Source organism: Acanthochromis polyacanthus, chromosome 1 (assembly GCF_021347895.1).
Source record: "Acanthochromis polyacanthus isolate Apoly-LR-REF ecotype Palm Island chromosome 1, KAUST_Apoly_ChrSc, whole genome shotgun sequence".
Classification (NCBI taxonomy): Eukaryota; Metazoa; Chordata; class Actinopteri; family Pomacentridae; genus Acanthochromis; species Acanthochromis polyacanthus.
Genome location: NC_067113.1, coordinates 58775680 through 58795067, shown reverse-complemented (window position 1 = coordinate 58795067; position 19388 = coordinate 58775680). Strand labels below are relative to the sequence as shown.

The 19388-nt window shown below is 36.2% G+C and overlaps 1 protein-coding gene across 1 annotated transcript in view; it reads right to left on the bottom strand.

Moving 5' to 3' along the window:
* Window positions 1–19388, bottom strand: part of LOC110959952 (thyrotropin-releasing hormone-degrading ectoenzyme) — a 284810-nt gene that overhangs the window by 83225 nt on the left and 182197 nt on the right. Inside the window, exon 6 of the mRNA XM_051949719.1 lies at window positions 11969–12082. Within this exon, the coding sequence (XP_051805679.1) occupies window positions 11969–12082 (114 nt within the window). The remainder of the gene's footprint in view (window positions 1–11968; window positions 12083–19388) is intronic.

Genomic DNA, 19388 nt, shown 5'->3' with positions numbered 1-19388 from the left:
TGCTACTTCTGCTCACTCTAAAATGCCAAAATAATTAAAATGTCATGAAAAATTGTCCCAGAATGACCACAAAGTGCATAAAACAAGCATAAATGGGAGTAAAATGACCAAAAAGTGACATATATCAACCAGGAAATTACCACAACATGATAAATCAATAAGAAAATAATCCATATTAAACAACAAGTGATTGAAATGTCCATCAGTTAGCACAAAACAACCACGAACTGACACAAAATGCTGCCTTCCTGAACCTAAAATGTCCAAAATATCCTGAATGTGATGAAACATTGTCCCAGAATGACCCCAATGTGACATAAAACAACCATACAGGGAAGTAAAATGACCAAAGAAGAATACACAAGAACCAAAATACTATCATGAAATGATAAAACACAAGAACATCATTCAAACTAAACAAAACTGATTCAAAATGTCCATCAGTTAGCACAAAATGACCACAAACTGACACAAAATGTTGCTTTTCCTGATTCTAAAAATGTCAAAATGACCAGAATGTGATGAGACAGAATGACCACAAACTTAACTAGAGCATGAAAATGACGAAGATCAACAGTTAAAATACATCTGATTAGTGTACAAAAAAAACCAACCTTTGGACTGAGAAAACCACCTCGACTCCACAACAAAAACACAAAAGTAGTTTTCTCCGGCAGATTTCCAACTTGTGAAGGCAGAAGGTCTCAGAAACTCTTTAATTTGTCCAGAATCTGAACTTCTTTAACAGGAGGAGCGTCTCAACTGTCAATCCGACTAAAGAACAGTGGAGCTTTGTGTTGATTACTGTTACTGGAAGGTTTCACTCAACGAGAAGTTGGAGCAGCTGTGGACAAGAAAAGTTGGTAGAAACACGAAACAAACCCCTCTAAACTGAGAAATACTGCTGAATTTCTGCACAGACTGCAAAAAAATCAATTTGATCTTTTTAATACAGTCAGAAAGCAACAAAAGCAACAATATTTTAATCTACTAAATGGTATAATCTTCCTTATTTTGGGTGCTAAGTGTTTGTCAGAAGCCCTGTGTGAGAATATTATCAGTAACTCCAGCCACTTATGTGTGGTTTTGAGTTTGTCTGTTTCCAGTTAGCCAAACACAACTTAAACCGACAGCAAACGTGTGATTTTCTCATTCTGTAAGCGTTACTGCTAAGAAGAGCAGAGGATATCGATCGGCCTTTGTTCCCTTTGACATGAATATTTCATATTTTTGATCGGAAGCCTTTCAGTTCCTCGTCGGCTGTGTATCCGTCGACTTTCACCTCTGGCCTGTTCTCTATTTCTGGATGCAAAACAGTCAGGAGATGCAGAAAAACTGCACTAATTCATCAGCAGCACTGAGGAAAAAGACTTTATCTGATGATTATAACCAGCAGAATGCATCACATTTTGCAGAATTCCTCTCTATTATAGATGCACTATGTTTTAATCGATCATTTAAACTACTTTATATCCTATTTAAAGCCATTTTCTAACTCAAAAATACTAATTTGTTGGATTAAACTGTGTTTTTTTTTTCTCATCTGTGCAGTTCGACACTAGAAAGTTGAAGTTTCTCTCCCCTTAAGCTGGTTTTAAAGCTCCCATGGGGTAAAAAAAATCAATTTTTATTGTGTTTTATGTGTTTTATAAACTTGAATTTGTAAAATGAAAGCTGTGAGAATATGAAAACATAAAGTTAATCCTCCGGCTGCCTCCACAACCAGACAGCCTCCCAGCTTTACAAGCCTGTAAGAATTTTATTCACAATTTATATAGAAAGTGGATAAAATACGGCCGTCCAGCTACAAATCGGAATACAACTGATCCTTACTGCTTCCAGATTCAGAATGAGAACAGTCTGCCAGGTGTATTTACTTTCTATAGCCGCTTCTGCTCACTTTAAATGACAAGATAACCAGAATGTGATGAAATATAACCCAAAAATGACACAAAGTTACCAAAAATGGAAAAGATGGCCATTAAATGTCATACAACCACCAAAAACTGCCAATAAAGCGGTAAAACAACCAGAAAATTGCACAAATGAGCCAAAAAGTGATTGAAAATGACCCCAGAATGCTGCTTTTCCTGACTCAGAAGGAACAGAATGAGTTGGAAAAACAGTCCCAGAATCGCCACAAACTGATATAAAACAACCACAAATGGAAGTAAAATGACCAAAAAGTAATGTACAACAAAGAAAATATGACCATAAAATGAGAAAACAAACAGAAAATTGTTCACATTAAATAAAAAATGGCTAAAATGTCCATCAAGAAGCACAAAAAGACCACAAACTGACACGAAATGCTGGTTCTGCTAACTCTAAAATGTCAAAATGACCAGAAGTGATTGTAAATGGCAGTAAAATGCCCAGTGGGATCAGACTATTTCTTGGTAGATGTTAGTGCTGATTTACACATGCCAGATTTTTATCTTGTTAAACAATACATTTTAAATGGCATACAACCACTAAAAAATGACAGTAAAATGGTAAAACAATGAGAAAATGAAACAAATTAACCCAAAAATGATTGAAAATGACCACTGAGTAGCACAAAACACTGCTTTCCCTGACTCTAAAACATCAAAATAAACAGAATGTGATGAGACATAGTCCAAGAATGACCAGAGGCGACATAAAACGACAAAAAAATGGAAGTAAAAATGACCATAAAATAACACACAACCAAAATACTATCATAAAATGATAAAACCCAAGAACATTATTCAAATTAAGCAAAAGGTGATTTACATTGTCCCAAAAATAGGAGCACAGTGACCACAAAATGACATGTAGCAACCAAAAAAGGCAATAAGATGATAAAAAACATGAAAATTATACAAATTTACCAAAAATTGATTGAAAATGTACATCAATTAGCACAAAATGCTGCTTTTCCTGACTCTATGATGTAAAAATAACCAGAAAATGCTGAAAAAGAGTCGCATAAAGTGACACGAAACAGCCAAAAATAGCGTAAAAACAGCAATAAAATGAAAATAAAAAAAGACATAATAAAAATAATAGACCCTCCAGAAAAATGCAGGCAAAAATCCTTGATTATGCGAATAAATATGCGGGGGTTTTATGCCATTTTATGCGGGGAAATTGCGGAAAGTTGCAAAGTATGCAAATAGTTGTGAAATATGCAAAAAGATGCGAAAACTTGGAAAAAAAGGTGATTCTTCTCCTACATCCCATAACTAGGACACACACAGCCCTTACTGAGATTAAAACACTTTCCAATTCATTTTGTAAGAAATTGTAATTGGGGTTTAACCACACACACACACACATACACACCCCGGTGCGCTCCTTCACTCACACACACACCCACACAGCGCACTCACACAGCACACTCCCTGGAGAAGTTGTGGAGAAGTGCTGCAACACGGTTGATTTTCTTCGGTGCCCCAGAACGATGTTGCACGGGGTGCAAAAAAGTTTCCCCCCACTTTCGTGCAGTAAATCTGGGTACTGTTTTGCCCAGTCTCTGGCTGAAATATTCGTAGGTAAATGTGATCTTTGAGTATTCGCCATTCTTGTTCCGCATCAGCTCGTGATTCGAGTGTGTGTGTGTGAATGTGCGAACTGATGACGTCAGGCCGGGCGTCACATAAAAACTCGCTCACAACTCCATTTATATTGGTTATAGTTTTCTCATTTTATGTGGAAATTGTGAAATCAAGCGGGACCCACATATTTCTCTTTTTTTTCGTGGAAATGTGAGATTCTTGCGGAAATTATGCACTGTTTTGCGGGGATTATGTGGCCTTTTGGGAAATAATTGACCCCTGCATAATCAGCGGCATTTTGGTGAATAATGCGGGAATTCATGCGATCATATAATCGCGTTTTTCTGGAGGGTCTATAATAACAATACCACTTTTGTTTGGTTAAAAATATGATATTCTCTGTTTTGGCCTCCTTGCCTGTGAAAGTCCATTTTCTCTTCCTCTTTATTCTACTCCACTCTCTGAATTTATAGTAATATCTCCTTGATGTATTATTTATGGTCATTAATCTTCTATTTTATTTGTTTTTTATTGCTCTTTTACTCCTTGTTCCTGCCTGTTTATTCATAAATAACCGTGTTTGTTGTAAGGAAGCTGTTTTTATACAGATAATTTAATTTGCTCATAAATGCAGCAACAGAAGATGATTATTTGAAACAAAGAGGTGTAAAATCTAATTATTACGGTGCAGGATGTCTCATTTTGGTTATTTGTTGTATTTTTTGTCAAACTTTCCGTTCCGGTCTGAGAGAAGCAGGATGTGTTCAGACTTTTAGCACAAACTGAGCGCAATTCTGCCTCAAATCTTAATTACCCGGCGGATCCCAGGAGACCAGACATTAACTTTTAAGCTCTTCTGATTAAAGGAAACTCTTTGATCGCACTGGACCGAAATCAAACGCAGCAACAGAACAAGTCGGTTCTCGACGTTCCGCCAGAGCTTCCTTTCTGGAGCCTTTTCCTCACATTTTAACATTTTATTCTCTTCATAATTCATGTCCCACATGTCGCTCCGCGGCTAAAACATGATTCTGTTTGTTTAAAAGTGGAGTCGGACTGCAGAGTTTCTATAAATCAGAGACAAAAATGACCTAAAGTATCATCAGTTCAACATAATCTGAGGATTAAACGCAACGAGAGTGGGTCAGTGGGGTGAAGATAAAGTAGAAAATACAAAAAAAAACAGACAAACACAACAAGAGAGCAGAAAGCACAACAAAAACTACAGGAAACAGAACAGAAAAGCACAACAAAAGAATAGAAAACACAACAAAAGAAAGCAAAACAACAAATGAAACACAATGAAAGAACAGAAAACACAACAAAAACAACAGGAAACACAACAAAATCATGAAAAGACACAACAAAAGAACAGAAAACACAACAAAAACTACAGGAAACACACCAAAATACCAGAAATACATAACAAAAGAACACACAAACACAAAAAAAAAGATCAGAAAGTACAACAAATACTACAGGAAACACAACAGAAAAACACAACAAAAGAATAGAGAACACAACAAAAGAAAAGGAAACAACGAATAAAACACAATAAAAGAGCAGAAAACGCAACAAAAACTACAGGAAACAACAACATAACAGAAAGACAACAAAAGAAGAGAAAAACAACACAACATCAGAAAAAGACAACAAAACAACAGAAAACAAAACAACACAAAACACAACTACACTGACAGTCATTAAAAACTTTGAGACCATATTTTTCAACATAATTTTTATTTTGAAGCAAGAAACTGGATTTTCTTCAGATGAATCGTTTGTTTAGCATATTGGCATACAGAAACAAAAATCTAAAGTTTAAAGAATGATTTCAAAATAAAGAATTTCACAAAAGAAAACGGCACCTGCCAAACACAGTCACAACAGTCAATACCGAGTATGGCCTCCATTTGCTTCGATGCAGGCAGCAATCCGTCGGCGCATGCTTTGGACCAGGCTTCTGATTGTGGGTTGGGAACAGCCCATACGCCTGGCTACATCACTGTAGCTCAAACCGGCCTCCACCATACCCAGTGCCCGGAGACGTTGTTCATGTGATAGACGCGGCATGATGCTGTTCACTGGACTAACAATGGTGGCCTTTTTTGGGCCTTTATATAGGCCTTCAAAACCCATTCTCAAATTGTGCAGATACTCACTGAGCATTGCTTGGTGTGTATTTGGTTCACTTTTGCAAAGTGACCAACCCATGTGCAATGAATCATGACAAAACGACAACTCATCATTATCTCAACTACCAGGGCACTAGATCATCAGTAAATCCACAATGAATAATTACAACCCCCCTACAAGTAGAATTCTGCGTACATTTCTACCTCAAAGTTTCTATTGACTGTCAGTACACATTACAGATAGCGTAACAAATGAACAGAAAAACATAACACAAATTTTTACTTTAAAGTCCAACCAGGGGCAGGAGTTGAAAATTAGCTTAATGCTATACACTCTATATGTAGTACATTAGAAGTGTTCTGTGTTAGTTGCATGGTCCCTGATCAAAATCAATAAATGAAAAACACAACAAAACAACAGCAAAACACAACAAACCAACAGGAAACAAACAAACAACCTTTGTTGTCGTCTTTTGTTTATGTATGTTGTCTAACGTCATGTTTCCTGTTTTGTTGTCGTGTTTTGCTAAGTGTTGTTATGATTCCTGTTTTGTTCTTGTGCTTCTTCGAATGTCGTTAGATTTTGGTGAGTATTGTTGTGTTTTGTTTTATGTTGTCATGTTTTGCTGGATGTTGCGTTGTTTGTTTTGTTCTCATACATTTTCTAACGTTGTGTTTCCTGTTTTGTTTTTGTGTTTATCTAATATTGTCGTATTTGTCCTTCTTCGGTGACTGAGATGCACAAACCTCCTCCTTTGTCATGTTTGTTTCACTTGTTCTGCTGCATTGTGCTGTTGTGTTGTTGTCGTCCCTGCAGCTTTTCCTTTTTCCTTTACTAAATAAAAACCAGCATCAGAAATGAACTCCTTTATCAGGAACTCTTCGTTTCCATTAAAGCGTCCGACGTTGCAGAACGGATTTAAAACACAATGAAGATGAGGTGTTCTCTGTCAGAAACAATCACCACGCAGAAACAAAACCAGGAGTTCGGTAATTTAAAGTTCTCCGAGAAGTTTCCTCTGAGGTCTTCCTCTGGGGGGAAGAAGGACAGAGTTTCTGAGCAAACTTGAGGAATAATTTGTTTCTAATTTTATTGTGTTTGGAGCCGAATCAGTAGAAGACGAGTTTGAGTGCTGCAGCTGAAGGTTTGTGTTTGAGAGGAATCAGGAATCGATGGACGGAGGACGGTCGGTCAGGACTTCCTCCTCCTCAGCTGCTGCTTTTATCTTTGTTCTGCTGCTCGCCGAACATCCAAACGTATTCCAAGTTATGTAAAGTTCCTCACAATAAAAGAAACTGTGTGGGCTGCTGAAAACACAGCGTCAGCCTTCACAATCATCAGCCTCACAGAAATAACAGTTCCCAAAAGGTTCCTCAAGACCTTTATGGCATAAAAATGATGAGATTGGTCTTTATTACCAAAATAATGAAAGTGCTCTAATGGAAAGAACCCAGAAATGCTGCAAATTCTTACATGTTTTAGCTTAAAAATACCAAAAAATGACTAAGTCCTGTTATCAAAAGACAACGAAATGGACCCACAAAGTACTATTGGGGAAAAAAAGTTCCTTAAAGAACCTCTTTTGGCTAAAGTTCTTCAGAGAGAGGTTCTTGGGGTTGTTTGGGTTGGACAAAATGTTTTTTTAAAGACCCTCTTGCTCAAAAGTTCCTCAAGACCTTTATGGCATAAGAATGATGAGAATGGTCTTTATTACCAAAATAATGAAACTGCTGTAATGGAAAGAACCCAGAAATGCTGCAAATTCTTACATGTGTTTGTCTAAAAATTAAAAAGAAACATCAAGTCTGATTATCAAAAGACAATCAAATGTATCCACAAAGTACAATCTTGAAAAAGATTCCTCACAGAACCTATTTTTACTCTCAGAGCAGCATTTATTGTGCCTAAAGTAATCATTTCTTCATGGTTCTTGGGGTTCTCTGGGTTGGACAAAATGTTTTTTTGAAGATCCTCTTGCTAAAACTAAAAATGGTTCTTCTTCTCCCCTGTTGCTAGTATTAATATTAATGGCATAAAATCTACATCATTCTCCTTATCCCATGGCACCCGCCAGAGAAGCCCACTCTCCCCATCCCTGTTTGAACCTTTAGCTCTATGGCTTCATAGTCAAAGGAAATTTGAAGGGATTTCTCGATTTGGCCTCTATCTCTATATGCAGATGACCTTCTGCTATACATCACCAACCTGCCTTCATCCCTTCCTGCCATTTTTAGAACAATTCAGGTGTTATCTGGCTATAAAATAAACCTGCACAAAAGTGAGTATCTTCCAATCAACTCCCTTGTGGAGAACATCCATCCCACCCTTTCCATCCTTCAGAAAAGTGACCCAAGGATTAAAATACTTAGGCATGATTGGAACAAAATCACTCTCAATTTTCAACTGCTACTCGAGCACTGTAAATCAGATTTAGTTGGGTAGTCCACCATCCCTTTGTCACTACTGGGTTTTATTAATCTGATCAAAATGACAATACTTCCCTGTTTTCTTTATGTCTTTGAACATGTTCCTGTGTTTGTCTGCAAATCTTCTTTCTCTACACTTGACCAGTTGATTAACTCCTTTTTGCGGTGCAGTAAATGAGCTTGCATAAGAAGATCAACTCTGCAATTTCCCAAATCTCTCGGCGGTCTGGCCTTACCAGACTTTCAGCGATACTACTAGGCTCGTAATATCAACAAAATCCTTTTCTGGAACGTTAAGATCGCTCCTAATAATCGTCCTCTATGAGCCTGCATTGAACTAACTTATTATTTATTTAGAATACTATTGGAGTTTTGCTTAAAAAGTACGTAACTAATTATCAAGGACCATTCTCCAAACCAGATGGGTCCATGAAGTCCAAAATCTGGAAAATAGTTTTTTTAAAGAATCAATTTTTGCTGAAGTTCTTTGGAGCACCATTTATGGTACCAACAGGAACCATATTTCGATGGTTCTTAGAGGCACCTTCCTTTGGGGGATCTTCAAAGAGCCATTTGCAGAAATGCTTTTTGAAAGAACCTCTTGATAAAATGTTCTTTGTGGAACTAAAAAGGGTTGTTCTATGGCATCACTGTGAAGAACCAGTTTTGGTTCCAGTTAGCACTTTTATTGTTCTGAATAATCTCAGAAAATACCAATGTTTTTCAAAGAGTCATCACCAGTTGAGAAACATCTTTATTTAGTGGATGGTTGTTCGTGTGCTCTACGTGGTTCCTAGTTTTTTGCTTTGTTGTTTGTTTGTTTTTTACAGTAACTTTGTTTGGTGGCAGTTAACGGTACCTGGTCAACTCGTGCGTATTCAAACTCGGGCGTATTCAAACTTGTGCGTATGCAAGGGTTAGGGTTAGGGTTAGGGTTAGGGTTAGGGACGACAATTCAGCAACTGCCAGTGGTTTATAAATCCATGTTTGATCCCCATAAATAAATAATAAAACACTGATTTTACATTCACTCAATACACACAAGTTTGTATACGCACGAGTTGACCAGTATCCCAGCTAACAGCATCAAGTTAAAGCTGAAACTAACAGCTAGTTTCATACTCAATGAAGCTTTTACTGACATCTTGTAACACGTTGTTCTGACTGACCAAGAACCCAAAATGTTAAATGTGTTCTAGTGGAAGAAACTCAGAAATGCTGCAAATTCTTACATATGACTTGGTTACTTGAAAATTACTTCAACAATTATGAAGTCCTGTTACAAAAATAGAAAAAGGTGGGTTTAGAAACATTTTATTATCTCGGAGGAAAACCTCCCAAACAGCTGGACGCAACAAAGAAAACTTCAGCTGCAGTTGATCAAAACCTGGATTAGATTCAGTTCACATGAGTCTCATTATCGCCTGTTATAGAGTCTGTTCTATCAGTAAAATCTTATTTTAATGGTTATTTCCGTCAGTGAAATATTTAAAATTACAGACAGTGGATTCAAAAGACAGACAAACTGGATCTTTTTCTCTCTATGGGGTTTTTGGACCAAAAGTTTTGCTTAAATGTGAAAAATGTAACTGACTATATATGTATTGGGCATTTTAAAAGATAAGTATCTTCAGCAGGAGCCACAGGCAGCTTAAGGAAGTCATAAAGTATTAAAAATGGACAAACAAACTGTCACTTTGATCTCTTTTATTAGACTGTTGTCAGTGAACCTCAACAACTCTCTGATCTAATTAAGTTTTCATGTTCTCGGCTTGTAGCTGATCAGAAAACAGCTTTTATCTCACATCTGTTGTCCTGATGATGGATGATTCAAATATAGAGACTCAGATTTAATACTTAAAGCGCTTCAAGCATCATAAAGGAGAAACCGCAGGAAATATTTTGTACTCTCGGTTATGAAAAAAGGATCAATTCAAACCAAATACACACAGAGAATGTAGAAAAAAAGACTGAGCGTTTTTCAGTCCTAAATATACATAAATCTCCGACCAGTGAACCAAGAAAACCAATTAAACCAATAAAAAATTCTTAAACCAACAAAACCAACAAGACCAATAAAACTAATAAAACCAAAAAAACGATAAAAAACAATCGAACCAATAAAATCAACAAAACCAAATAAGCCAAGAAGACCAATTAAACCTACAAAACCAATAAAACCAACTCAACCAATCAAACCAATAAGACCAACAAAACCAATAAAACCAACTCAACCAATCAAACTAATTAAACCTACAAAACCAATAAAACCAACTCAACCAATCAAACCAATAAGACCAACAAAACCAATTCAACCAATCAAACCAATAAGACCAACAAAACCAATCAAACCAGACTCTGATTTAATCTCCTCACTTGGTTTTCTTCTCAGTACAGATGTTGTGGTTCTAAATAAGGTTCTGGCCTCCTACCTGACTTCTGTTTGGCGTCTGGAGGATTCTAAATGTTTTACTCATCTGACCAACTGGAGCCTGGAGCTGAAATTCAGCCTGAATCAAACCTTCAGAGGCAGAAATATTAAATTTCATGAGACGCAGCTCCAGAATATGGGAGTAGCTCCACACGTCCCACTGAAAGAAACTGCATTATTTTATTTTCTGATTTAATAAAGATTCACTCAAGATTCAACTGAAATATGAACTTTAAATGTGGATTATTCAGATTTACACGGTGTTACCAACAAAATAAAAGTAAAACCTGTTAAGATTCACTCAAAAGAATGATTTATGCTCAAACAACAAACTCCACTGAGTTCAGGGAATTAGATTTACCTCAAAAATACATGTTTATAATCATCTTCTGTTTGGTATCATAAATCCAAGTTTTTAAGCTGATTACTGTTTAGAATTAAGTTGTTCTGACTGATTTTTATTTAACATGACTCTTTGTGTTATTTAATTACCACAATTAAACAGTAGGAAATGTTACGTTTCGAGCAGTTTCGGTGAAAAAATACAATAAAATAGCATAAAAAGTAAACAAATGCAGTGAAAATCTGATAATAATCTACAATTAAAACTTTCACTTTTTCAAAAAATTTCTAAAGTTCACAAATGTCACAAATATCCTTCATTTAACAGTAATTTAATATTTAACAGCAATATGTATTTGACATTATTATTACTATTTGTAATATTAATAATAATATAATAATAATAACAATCTCTACAATATAATATTTTTATATTATTATTGTTATTTTGTTTAATAAGCAGCTTCTATATCAAAAAACTCTGTAAAATAACATAAAAATAGCAAAAAAATGCAGTGAAAATCTGATAATTTCCCGTAATAAAACACATTTTCTGACCTTAATTTTTCAAAAATTTCTAAATCTTTTCACAAACTTTTAAATTTCACAAATGTCACAAACAGCCATCATTTGACTGTAAAAACTTAAATAGAAAATTAAAATGATTTCAATAACATTTTTAATCTTACTTTCTCTGATATAATTGATATAATTTATTATTATTATTATTATTATTATTATCATTGTTATTATTATTATTATGTTTAATGACGAATATTTACAACCAAAATTATTTGGGACTGGTGTCCACAAGATATGTTCAACAGGTATTTTATGTTATAAAATGCATAAAGACACAAAAAGCCATTAAAAAAAACTATCAAAACTGTCATTTAAGGACCTGAAATCCAAATTCCCAGCACTCATTTTGAGTTTTAATCAAGATTTTGTCTTAAGACGATTAAAGTTCACCAGAACAAAACGTAGAAAGTCTTACAGAAACAGCCATGGTTTCTGACTTTCCAACAAATGTTCTACTTTAAATCCAACAAGAAAAAATTAATAAACAAGACAAATGTAGGTAATAATGAATAAACTGAAGCTGGACTCACCATGTTCCACTTTGGAAAGAGGAAATCTGTTCCAACGTACTCAAAGAAATGAGCGAAGCCTTCCTTCAACCAGACGTCCTCCCACCAGACCGGAGTCACGAGATCTCCAAACCACTGGAACAAACAGGAAGTTCATTTTTTTATTGATTACTTGTTCTGACAACGTTTCTTAAATCCATTCAGACATGAGAGCAGCATCAGATGAACATGAAAAAGACTCATTTTGGTCATTTTTCATGTTTCTGTGGTGGTTTTACATCTTGTTGAGGTTATTTATCGTCTTTTTGGGTCATTCAGTGTGTAATTTTCATCATTTTACGTCTTTTCATGGTCATTCTGTGTCTCTTAGGACGTTTTATTTAGATCATTTGGATAAAACTTTAGTCATTCAGTCATTTTTTTGTTTCTCTGTTGGCCCTTTGCATCTCTCTGTGGACATTTTGTGTCTCATTTTGGTGGTCGTTTGACTTTTCTGGGTAATTTCCATCTGATTTTAACCATTTGATTCTTTTTTGTGGTGTTGACCGTGTTGTTGGTCTTTTTGCGTCTCATTTAGGTGTTTTTTTTTGAGTAATTTGTGTTCAGTTTTAGCCATTCAATGTGTCATTTTCAATGTTTTGTGGGGTTTTTTGTGTTATTTTGGTCATTTTAACAACATGTGAAGTGACTAAAATTGCATACAAACGACCCAAATGAGACACAAAAAACAACAAAAAGTAAATATTACAAAAATAAGACTTTTCTGTGTCTTTGTGGTTGTTCTATGTCTCATTTTGATATTTATTGGTCTTTGTTGTGTTATTTTCTATTTGATTTTAGTTTTGTCTAACTGTTTTTGGGTCATTTGATCACTTTGCACCTCATTTCGGTCTTTTTGACTCTTTATCTGCACATTTTGTCCTATTTAAGATAGTTTGTTTTGTCTTTCTGGATCATTTCGATGTATTTTTAGTCATTCCGCTTCTCAGTTTGGTTACTTTGTGTGTGTTTATGGGCACTTTTCATTATGTTGTTGTTGATTTTTGCTTTTTTCGATCACTTGTATGTACTTTTAGTCACTTTGCTTCTCATTTTAGTCATTTTGCATGTGTTTGTGGTCACTTTTCGCTTAGTTGCTGTTGTTTTTTCCTCTCTGTGGGAACTTTGAGAGCCCAGAAATGAGACCCAGGAAGTTTAATTAAATTCTTCCTGCCATCGCTGCTCCTGAAGGACCGAGTTGGCCTCAACACCGTGCAACAGCTTTGTTGATCAGCAGCGACCAGACGGTAACAAGGCTCCTGATTGGACCATTCTTCTCTCAGCGTCTTTAATACAGTGAGAGGTGGAGAAGGCGAATGAACCGATGGAGGAACTTTGGACCTCCACGGTAACAGACTGGAGGCTGTTTCCAGGCAACCAGCTCTGAATGACTGAAAACATTTGGGACCAAACGCTGCCAGCTTTGTTCTGAGGTTCCCTTCAGAACTTTTGCTGTTCCAGATCTTTAAAGTTTACCTCCAGACTCTGTACAGCCTCATTAAGGCTGCAGGACGTTTGTTTCTTTACGTTTCTGGCAGAACATCGTCCTCCAGCTGATCAAAGTCTCAGAATATGTGAGAGTTTTTACTGTTTCCTGTAGGTTTAATGAACAGAAAGTAACCTAAGAGGCTCCGACACAGAGCAGAATCTCGGAACAAACAGAACCTTAGAACAAACAGAATCAAACAACTAGAGCTCGGTTTGTGATTAAAGTGAGGAAGAAAGTTGTAGGAAGCAGAAGAATGGGCTGTCTGCAGCTGAAAACATCATTAAAAGTCATTTTGTTGTCACTTCTGAGTCTTACTGGTCTTTCTGCAGCTGACTTTCATCTCTTTGTGGTCGTTTTGTGTCTCATTTTGGTTGTTTTTTGTCTCTTGTACTCAATTTTGGTCATTTTGTATTTTATTTTGGTGGTTCTATGTCTTATTATGGTCAATCTGCGACTCTTTTTGGTTGTTTTGCTTCTCTTTACAGCTGTTTTTGTATTTTCAGGTTATTTGTCTTTAACTATAGGCACGGTGTAGAGTATTTTGATCATTTTCCATCAGTTTGTGGTCATTTTGTGGCTTTGTTGTTGTTTTTTTGACTCTTTTTGGTTGTTTCATACCACATTTTGGTTGTTTGTTGTCTTGTCAAGTCATTTGCATTTCATTTTGGGTCATTTTGCATCTTTTTCTAGTCATTTTTGTCTCATTTTGGTTGTTCTATTGTGGTCAATTGTACTTTAGTTCATGTATTTAGCATTTTACTTTGATGGTTTTATGTCTTATTGTGGTCAATCTGTGACTGTTTTTGGTTGTTTTGCTTCTCATTGTAGCTGTTTTCTTGTATTTTTAGGCTATTTGTGTTTAATTATAGTCAATATGTGGAGTATTTTGGTCATTTTCCATCAGTTTGTTAGCCTAGCCGCGCTAGCCCCATGTTCTGAAGGCACAAGGGTCTAGGGCCGCTCGACAGGGAGGGAGGCGGGCTAAAAGGTTGTCTTTCAAATCACTCTGCAGCAATTGGGTAGGTATACAACCAATCAGCACAACAAATAGGCTGACGTAGTTCCTAGAGCGCCGGCAGATTGTGGCTAAGTCCCATTAGCTTCCCAACCAGCGGAGCCAACTGGTATATTAACTCATTCGCTGCCATTGACGTCTATAGACGTCAATTGAAATCCGAACGTTCGCTGCCAATGACGTCTATAGACGTCAATCATGTTTTTTGACTGGGGGGGCTGCAGGACAGTCTGGCGGAGCTTGTCAGTGAAAATCCTGGAGTTCTGGAACGTGAGAGTGTTGCGGTGGGCCAAAAGAATGACAAAGACAGTGACCATGGTGGGGCGACAGCAAAAAGTGCCGTTGCAAAAAGCCGCTGGCGATCAAAGCCGCGCTAGTTTTCGGTTTCTGTTTCGCCACCACCGCTCTCTTGAGCTCATCTGACGAAACCGAGTCAGATGAGTTTAGAGCGAGCACACATACACACATACACACACACACACACAAACACACCTAAAAATATTTTGTTTATATTTTGTAAGATGTATTGTTCTGAACCAAAATGTTGACTTGTGTTGTTTGTTTGTAAATAAATGATTTAGCAAACAAAAGGTTTAAAAGTTGACCTTAAAATGCTTTTTCCGAGTTGTTTTTGTTGTTTCATATAAGTAAACAACTGTTCAGCTGTGTGGGATGTCACTAAACCAAAAAACATTGGCATCAAAGTGATTGATGTGCCTCTCTGCAGAAAAAGCTCGTTATCTCTGTTTTTTGGTCAAAAACAGGTGTTTTTGCTGAAACTACCCTGTGTTCTGCTGCCGATAACTTTAGAACCGAAAATGCTAGAAACTAATTTTTTTTCCTGATGAAAGAAGAGAATCTACTCTTTCTTTCGATAGTTTCAATGTTTATGTAGTCTTAAAACTTGATATTCTGTAGATCTTGAAAAATCTGTCAAAATTCTTAAAAACTCTGGCAGTAGGGGGCTCTTTGCTCTGAAAACGGCTGGCAGCCAATGAGTTAAGGATTTGCCATATCCCGTCGGCATAAGTCCAAATACGTCTTTCTTCTCAATGAAACACTTCAGTGCCGTCCTTTGCTTATCTTTCAAGTTGAATTTTAGCTTCAAATCTTTAAGGGCTGTGGCCAAAGCCGAGTCGAAAGATAACTGTTTATTGTGCGCTGGTTGTTTCTGTCAGAATCGTCGCGCTTCTGTCGTCACTTAGTTACACCCGGCTAGGCTATCAGTTTGTGGTAATTTTGTGTCTCATTTTGGTGGTTTCTTGTCTTTTCAAGTCATGCATTTAATATTGGTCATTTTCTATGTCATTTTTGCCATTTTGCATCCTTTTGTGGTCGTTTTGTGTCTCATTTTGGTTGTTTATTTTGTCCTTTGTGGTCTTTTGCACTTAATTTCAGTTATTTTGCATCTTATTTTGGTGGTTTTAGATCTTATTTTGGTCAGTTTGCAACTCTTTTTGGTTGTTTTTGCATCTCTTTGTCGATATATTGTCTTTTCAGGGCATTTCCATTTAACTGTAGGCAATCTGTACACAACTTTAGTCATTTTCCACAAATATGTGGAATATTTGCGGTCATTTTGTGATTCTGTTGTCATTTTCTGACTCTTTTTGGTTGTTTCAAACCACGCTTTGGTTTCATTTCAAGTCATTCACATTTCATTTTCGTCATTTTTGTCTCGTTTTGGTTGTTTTTCTGTCTATTGTGGTCAATTGTACTTTAGTTCGGTCATTTAGCATTTCATTTTGATGGTTTTATGTCTTATTTTGGTCAATTTGTCACTCTGGTTGTTTCTTTGTAGACAAATTGTCGTTTTTTGTCTTTTCCAGTCAATTGCATTTCATTTTGGTCATATTGCATCTCATTCTTGTCATTTTCTATCTCATTTTGGTTGTTATTTTGTCTTTATGAGTCCTTTGTATTTAATTGGGGTCATTTGGTAGTCTTGGTCATTTCACTGCTCTTTGTGGTTGGTTTCCATCTATTTATTGGGTTTTTTTGTCTTTCCAAGTCTGTTCCATTTAGTTTCAGTCATTGTATTGCATGCAACAATGGTAATTTTGTATTATTTTGGTTGTTTTTTTTCTTCTTTTCAGGTGACCTATACTTAAGTTTAGGCATTTTGTGGGTCATTATGGTTGTTTTGCATCTGTAGATGGTCATTTTGTCTCATTTTGGTAGATTCGTCAGTCATTTAGGCTTTTCCATTTAGATTTGGTCATTCTGTGCATCATTTCTGGTTGTTTTGCATCCATTGATGGTCATTTTGTCCCATGTTGGGTTTTTTTTTGTCTATTTTAAGTCTTTTCTGTTGACTTTTGTTCACTCCGTGTCTAATTTTATTGGGGTTTTTTTTGTATTTTTCTCGTCTGCTATATTTAGTTTTGGTCATTCAGTGTGTCAGTTTGATTGTTTTGCATCTGTTTGTGGTCATTTTGGTTGTTTTTGTTGCATTTTTCAAGTTTTTCTCATTTATTCTGGTCATTCTGTGTCTTACTTTGGTTGTTTTCCTGCCGACCTGCCAGGCAGCTTTATCAAACTGAAGCTCTGCTGCTGTTTTAAGGTCAGAGGGAGGACACGCTGAACATCGATTGGATTCAGGTTTTCACTGAACGTTGCAGGAAGTAAAAATACACAAATTAATAAATAACAATCATCCGAGATTTTATTTCTAAAAGCAGCTCCATGAACGGGCTCAGTTTTGAATGAATCTGAAGATCTTCTCACACATGAATACCAACTTCCTCTCTGGCAGGTTGTGATGATGGGATGGCGGGGATTCAAACCGGCGGCCCTGTGGGAGCTGGCGGGCTGCTGCTGGCTGCCGTCGATGCCTGGCTCAACAGGCGCCGGTTCAAATCCCCGAGGCAGTTTGTGGAAAACAGCCGTCTGCCAACAGGAAGTGGCTGCTTCACGGCGACGGAGGAAACTTTGTTTGGCTGCAGAGATGCATCCGAAAGCTGCACTTTTACACATAAATCAGCATAGACACTCGATTCTGAGGTCCTTTTGGTTGTTTTTATGGTTTGTTTGTGTTTGATGTTGGTTATTTTCTGGATTATTTTGGTATTTTTGTGTCATTTGTACGTGTATTACTCTTTCTGGGTGTCATTTTGGTAATTTTTTTTGTGTTTTTTTTTTTGGGCTTTGTCTCAATTTGGTTGTTTTTGTGGTTCATTTGCTTGGTTCAGTGTCTTATTTTTGTATTTTTGGGTCACTTGTAAGCATTTTATTCTGTCGAGGTGTCATTTTGGCCATTTTTTGACTCATTTTGTTCATTTTGGTCTTATGCTTGTCTTTTTGTCATCATTTTATGTCTTATTTTGCTCATTTCTTTTGTGTTTTTGTCATCATGTCATATTTTTTGCTGTTTTTGTCTTTTTTGGGTCATTTTTGGGTCTCACTTTGGTGATTTTTTGTCTTTATGTGGTCTTTTTATGTCTCCTTTTGGTTGTTTTTCTGGTTCATGTGCTTGGTTTTGGTCAGTTTGTGTCATGTTCTTTTATGTTTTGCATTTTTTGCAGCATTTGTATGCATTTTACTCTTTCAGGGAGTCATTTTGGTTATTTTGTGTCTCATTTTGGTCATTTTGGTCACTTCTGCTCTTTTTGTGGTCCTTTTATGCGTCATCTTGGTTGTTTTTTTGGTTCATTTGTATTTGATTTTGGTTGATTTATGTCATTTTCATTATGCTTTGTCTTTTTGTGTCATTTACATATATTTTATTCTTTGTGGAAGTTATTTTGATCATTATTTGTCTCTGTGGCCTCATTTAAATAGGATATTTTTGTCTTTTCGAGTCATTTCCATTTAATTTGTGTCATTTTGCATTTTTGGGACATTTAAATATAGTTTTAGATATTCTGTACGCTGTACGAGTCTCTTTTGCATCTTTTTGTGATCAAAATTCATCTCTTTCTTATCCTTTTACATCACATTTTGGCTGTCTGTTGTCTTTTTGGATGAATTGCATGTAATTTTTTGCATTTTTGTAACTTATTGTGATTGTTTTGGTCTCCTTGTGGTCATTTTACGTTTGATTATGGTTTTCAATTGAATTTTAGGCATTTTTGCATCTCATTTCAGTTGGGTTTTTTGTATTTCCAAGTGTCTTGTGTTTATTTTTGGTCAATCTGTCTCATTCCATCTTATTTTTGTTCAGTGGACAACATCCTGCTGTTCTTTGACCATCTGACTGCAGCTGTGACGCTGATTTTCACCACATTCTCGTTTATAAACTCAGATTTCTTGTCACTGAGTTTGATCCTCCTTTGTCCTGATACAATAAGGATGAAGCTATAATCCTTAGAGTGGCTGCAAACTATGATCCTATTATCATTACTTCCTGCTGCTCAGCTCCATGTTTCATTTATAGACACAAACTCACGAGTTAGACCCTCTAAAGCCCCCAAACCAGCTGGCAGCCATAAAAGGCAAGTTTTATTTACAAAAAAACACCAAAATAGAACCATTTATCTGCCAGAAACAGAGAGAATAGTTGGACTTTCAGCTTTCCTGCAGTCCTTGAACGTATCATTCATGACGTGATTTGATAACAAAGGTATAAAACAACCACAATTAAATGCGGATTACCTGAAAAAACAACAATAACCAAAATAGGATACAAAAAGACACACAAAGACCACAAAGCGACACAAAATGATCAGTAAGAGACACAAAAGACTGCAAAGAGTCGCAAAAAGAGACACACAATGACCAAAAAGAGGGAAAAAAGACCACAAAGAGACACAAAATGATCAAAAAGAGACACACAATGAACAAGAGACACAAAAAGTTAAAAAACAAACACAAAATGACCACAAAGAGACACAAAATGGTAAATAAAGAGATGCAAAATGACCAAAAAGAGACACAAAAAGACAGCAGAGACACAAAAT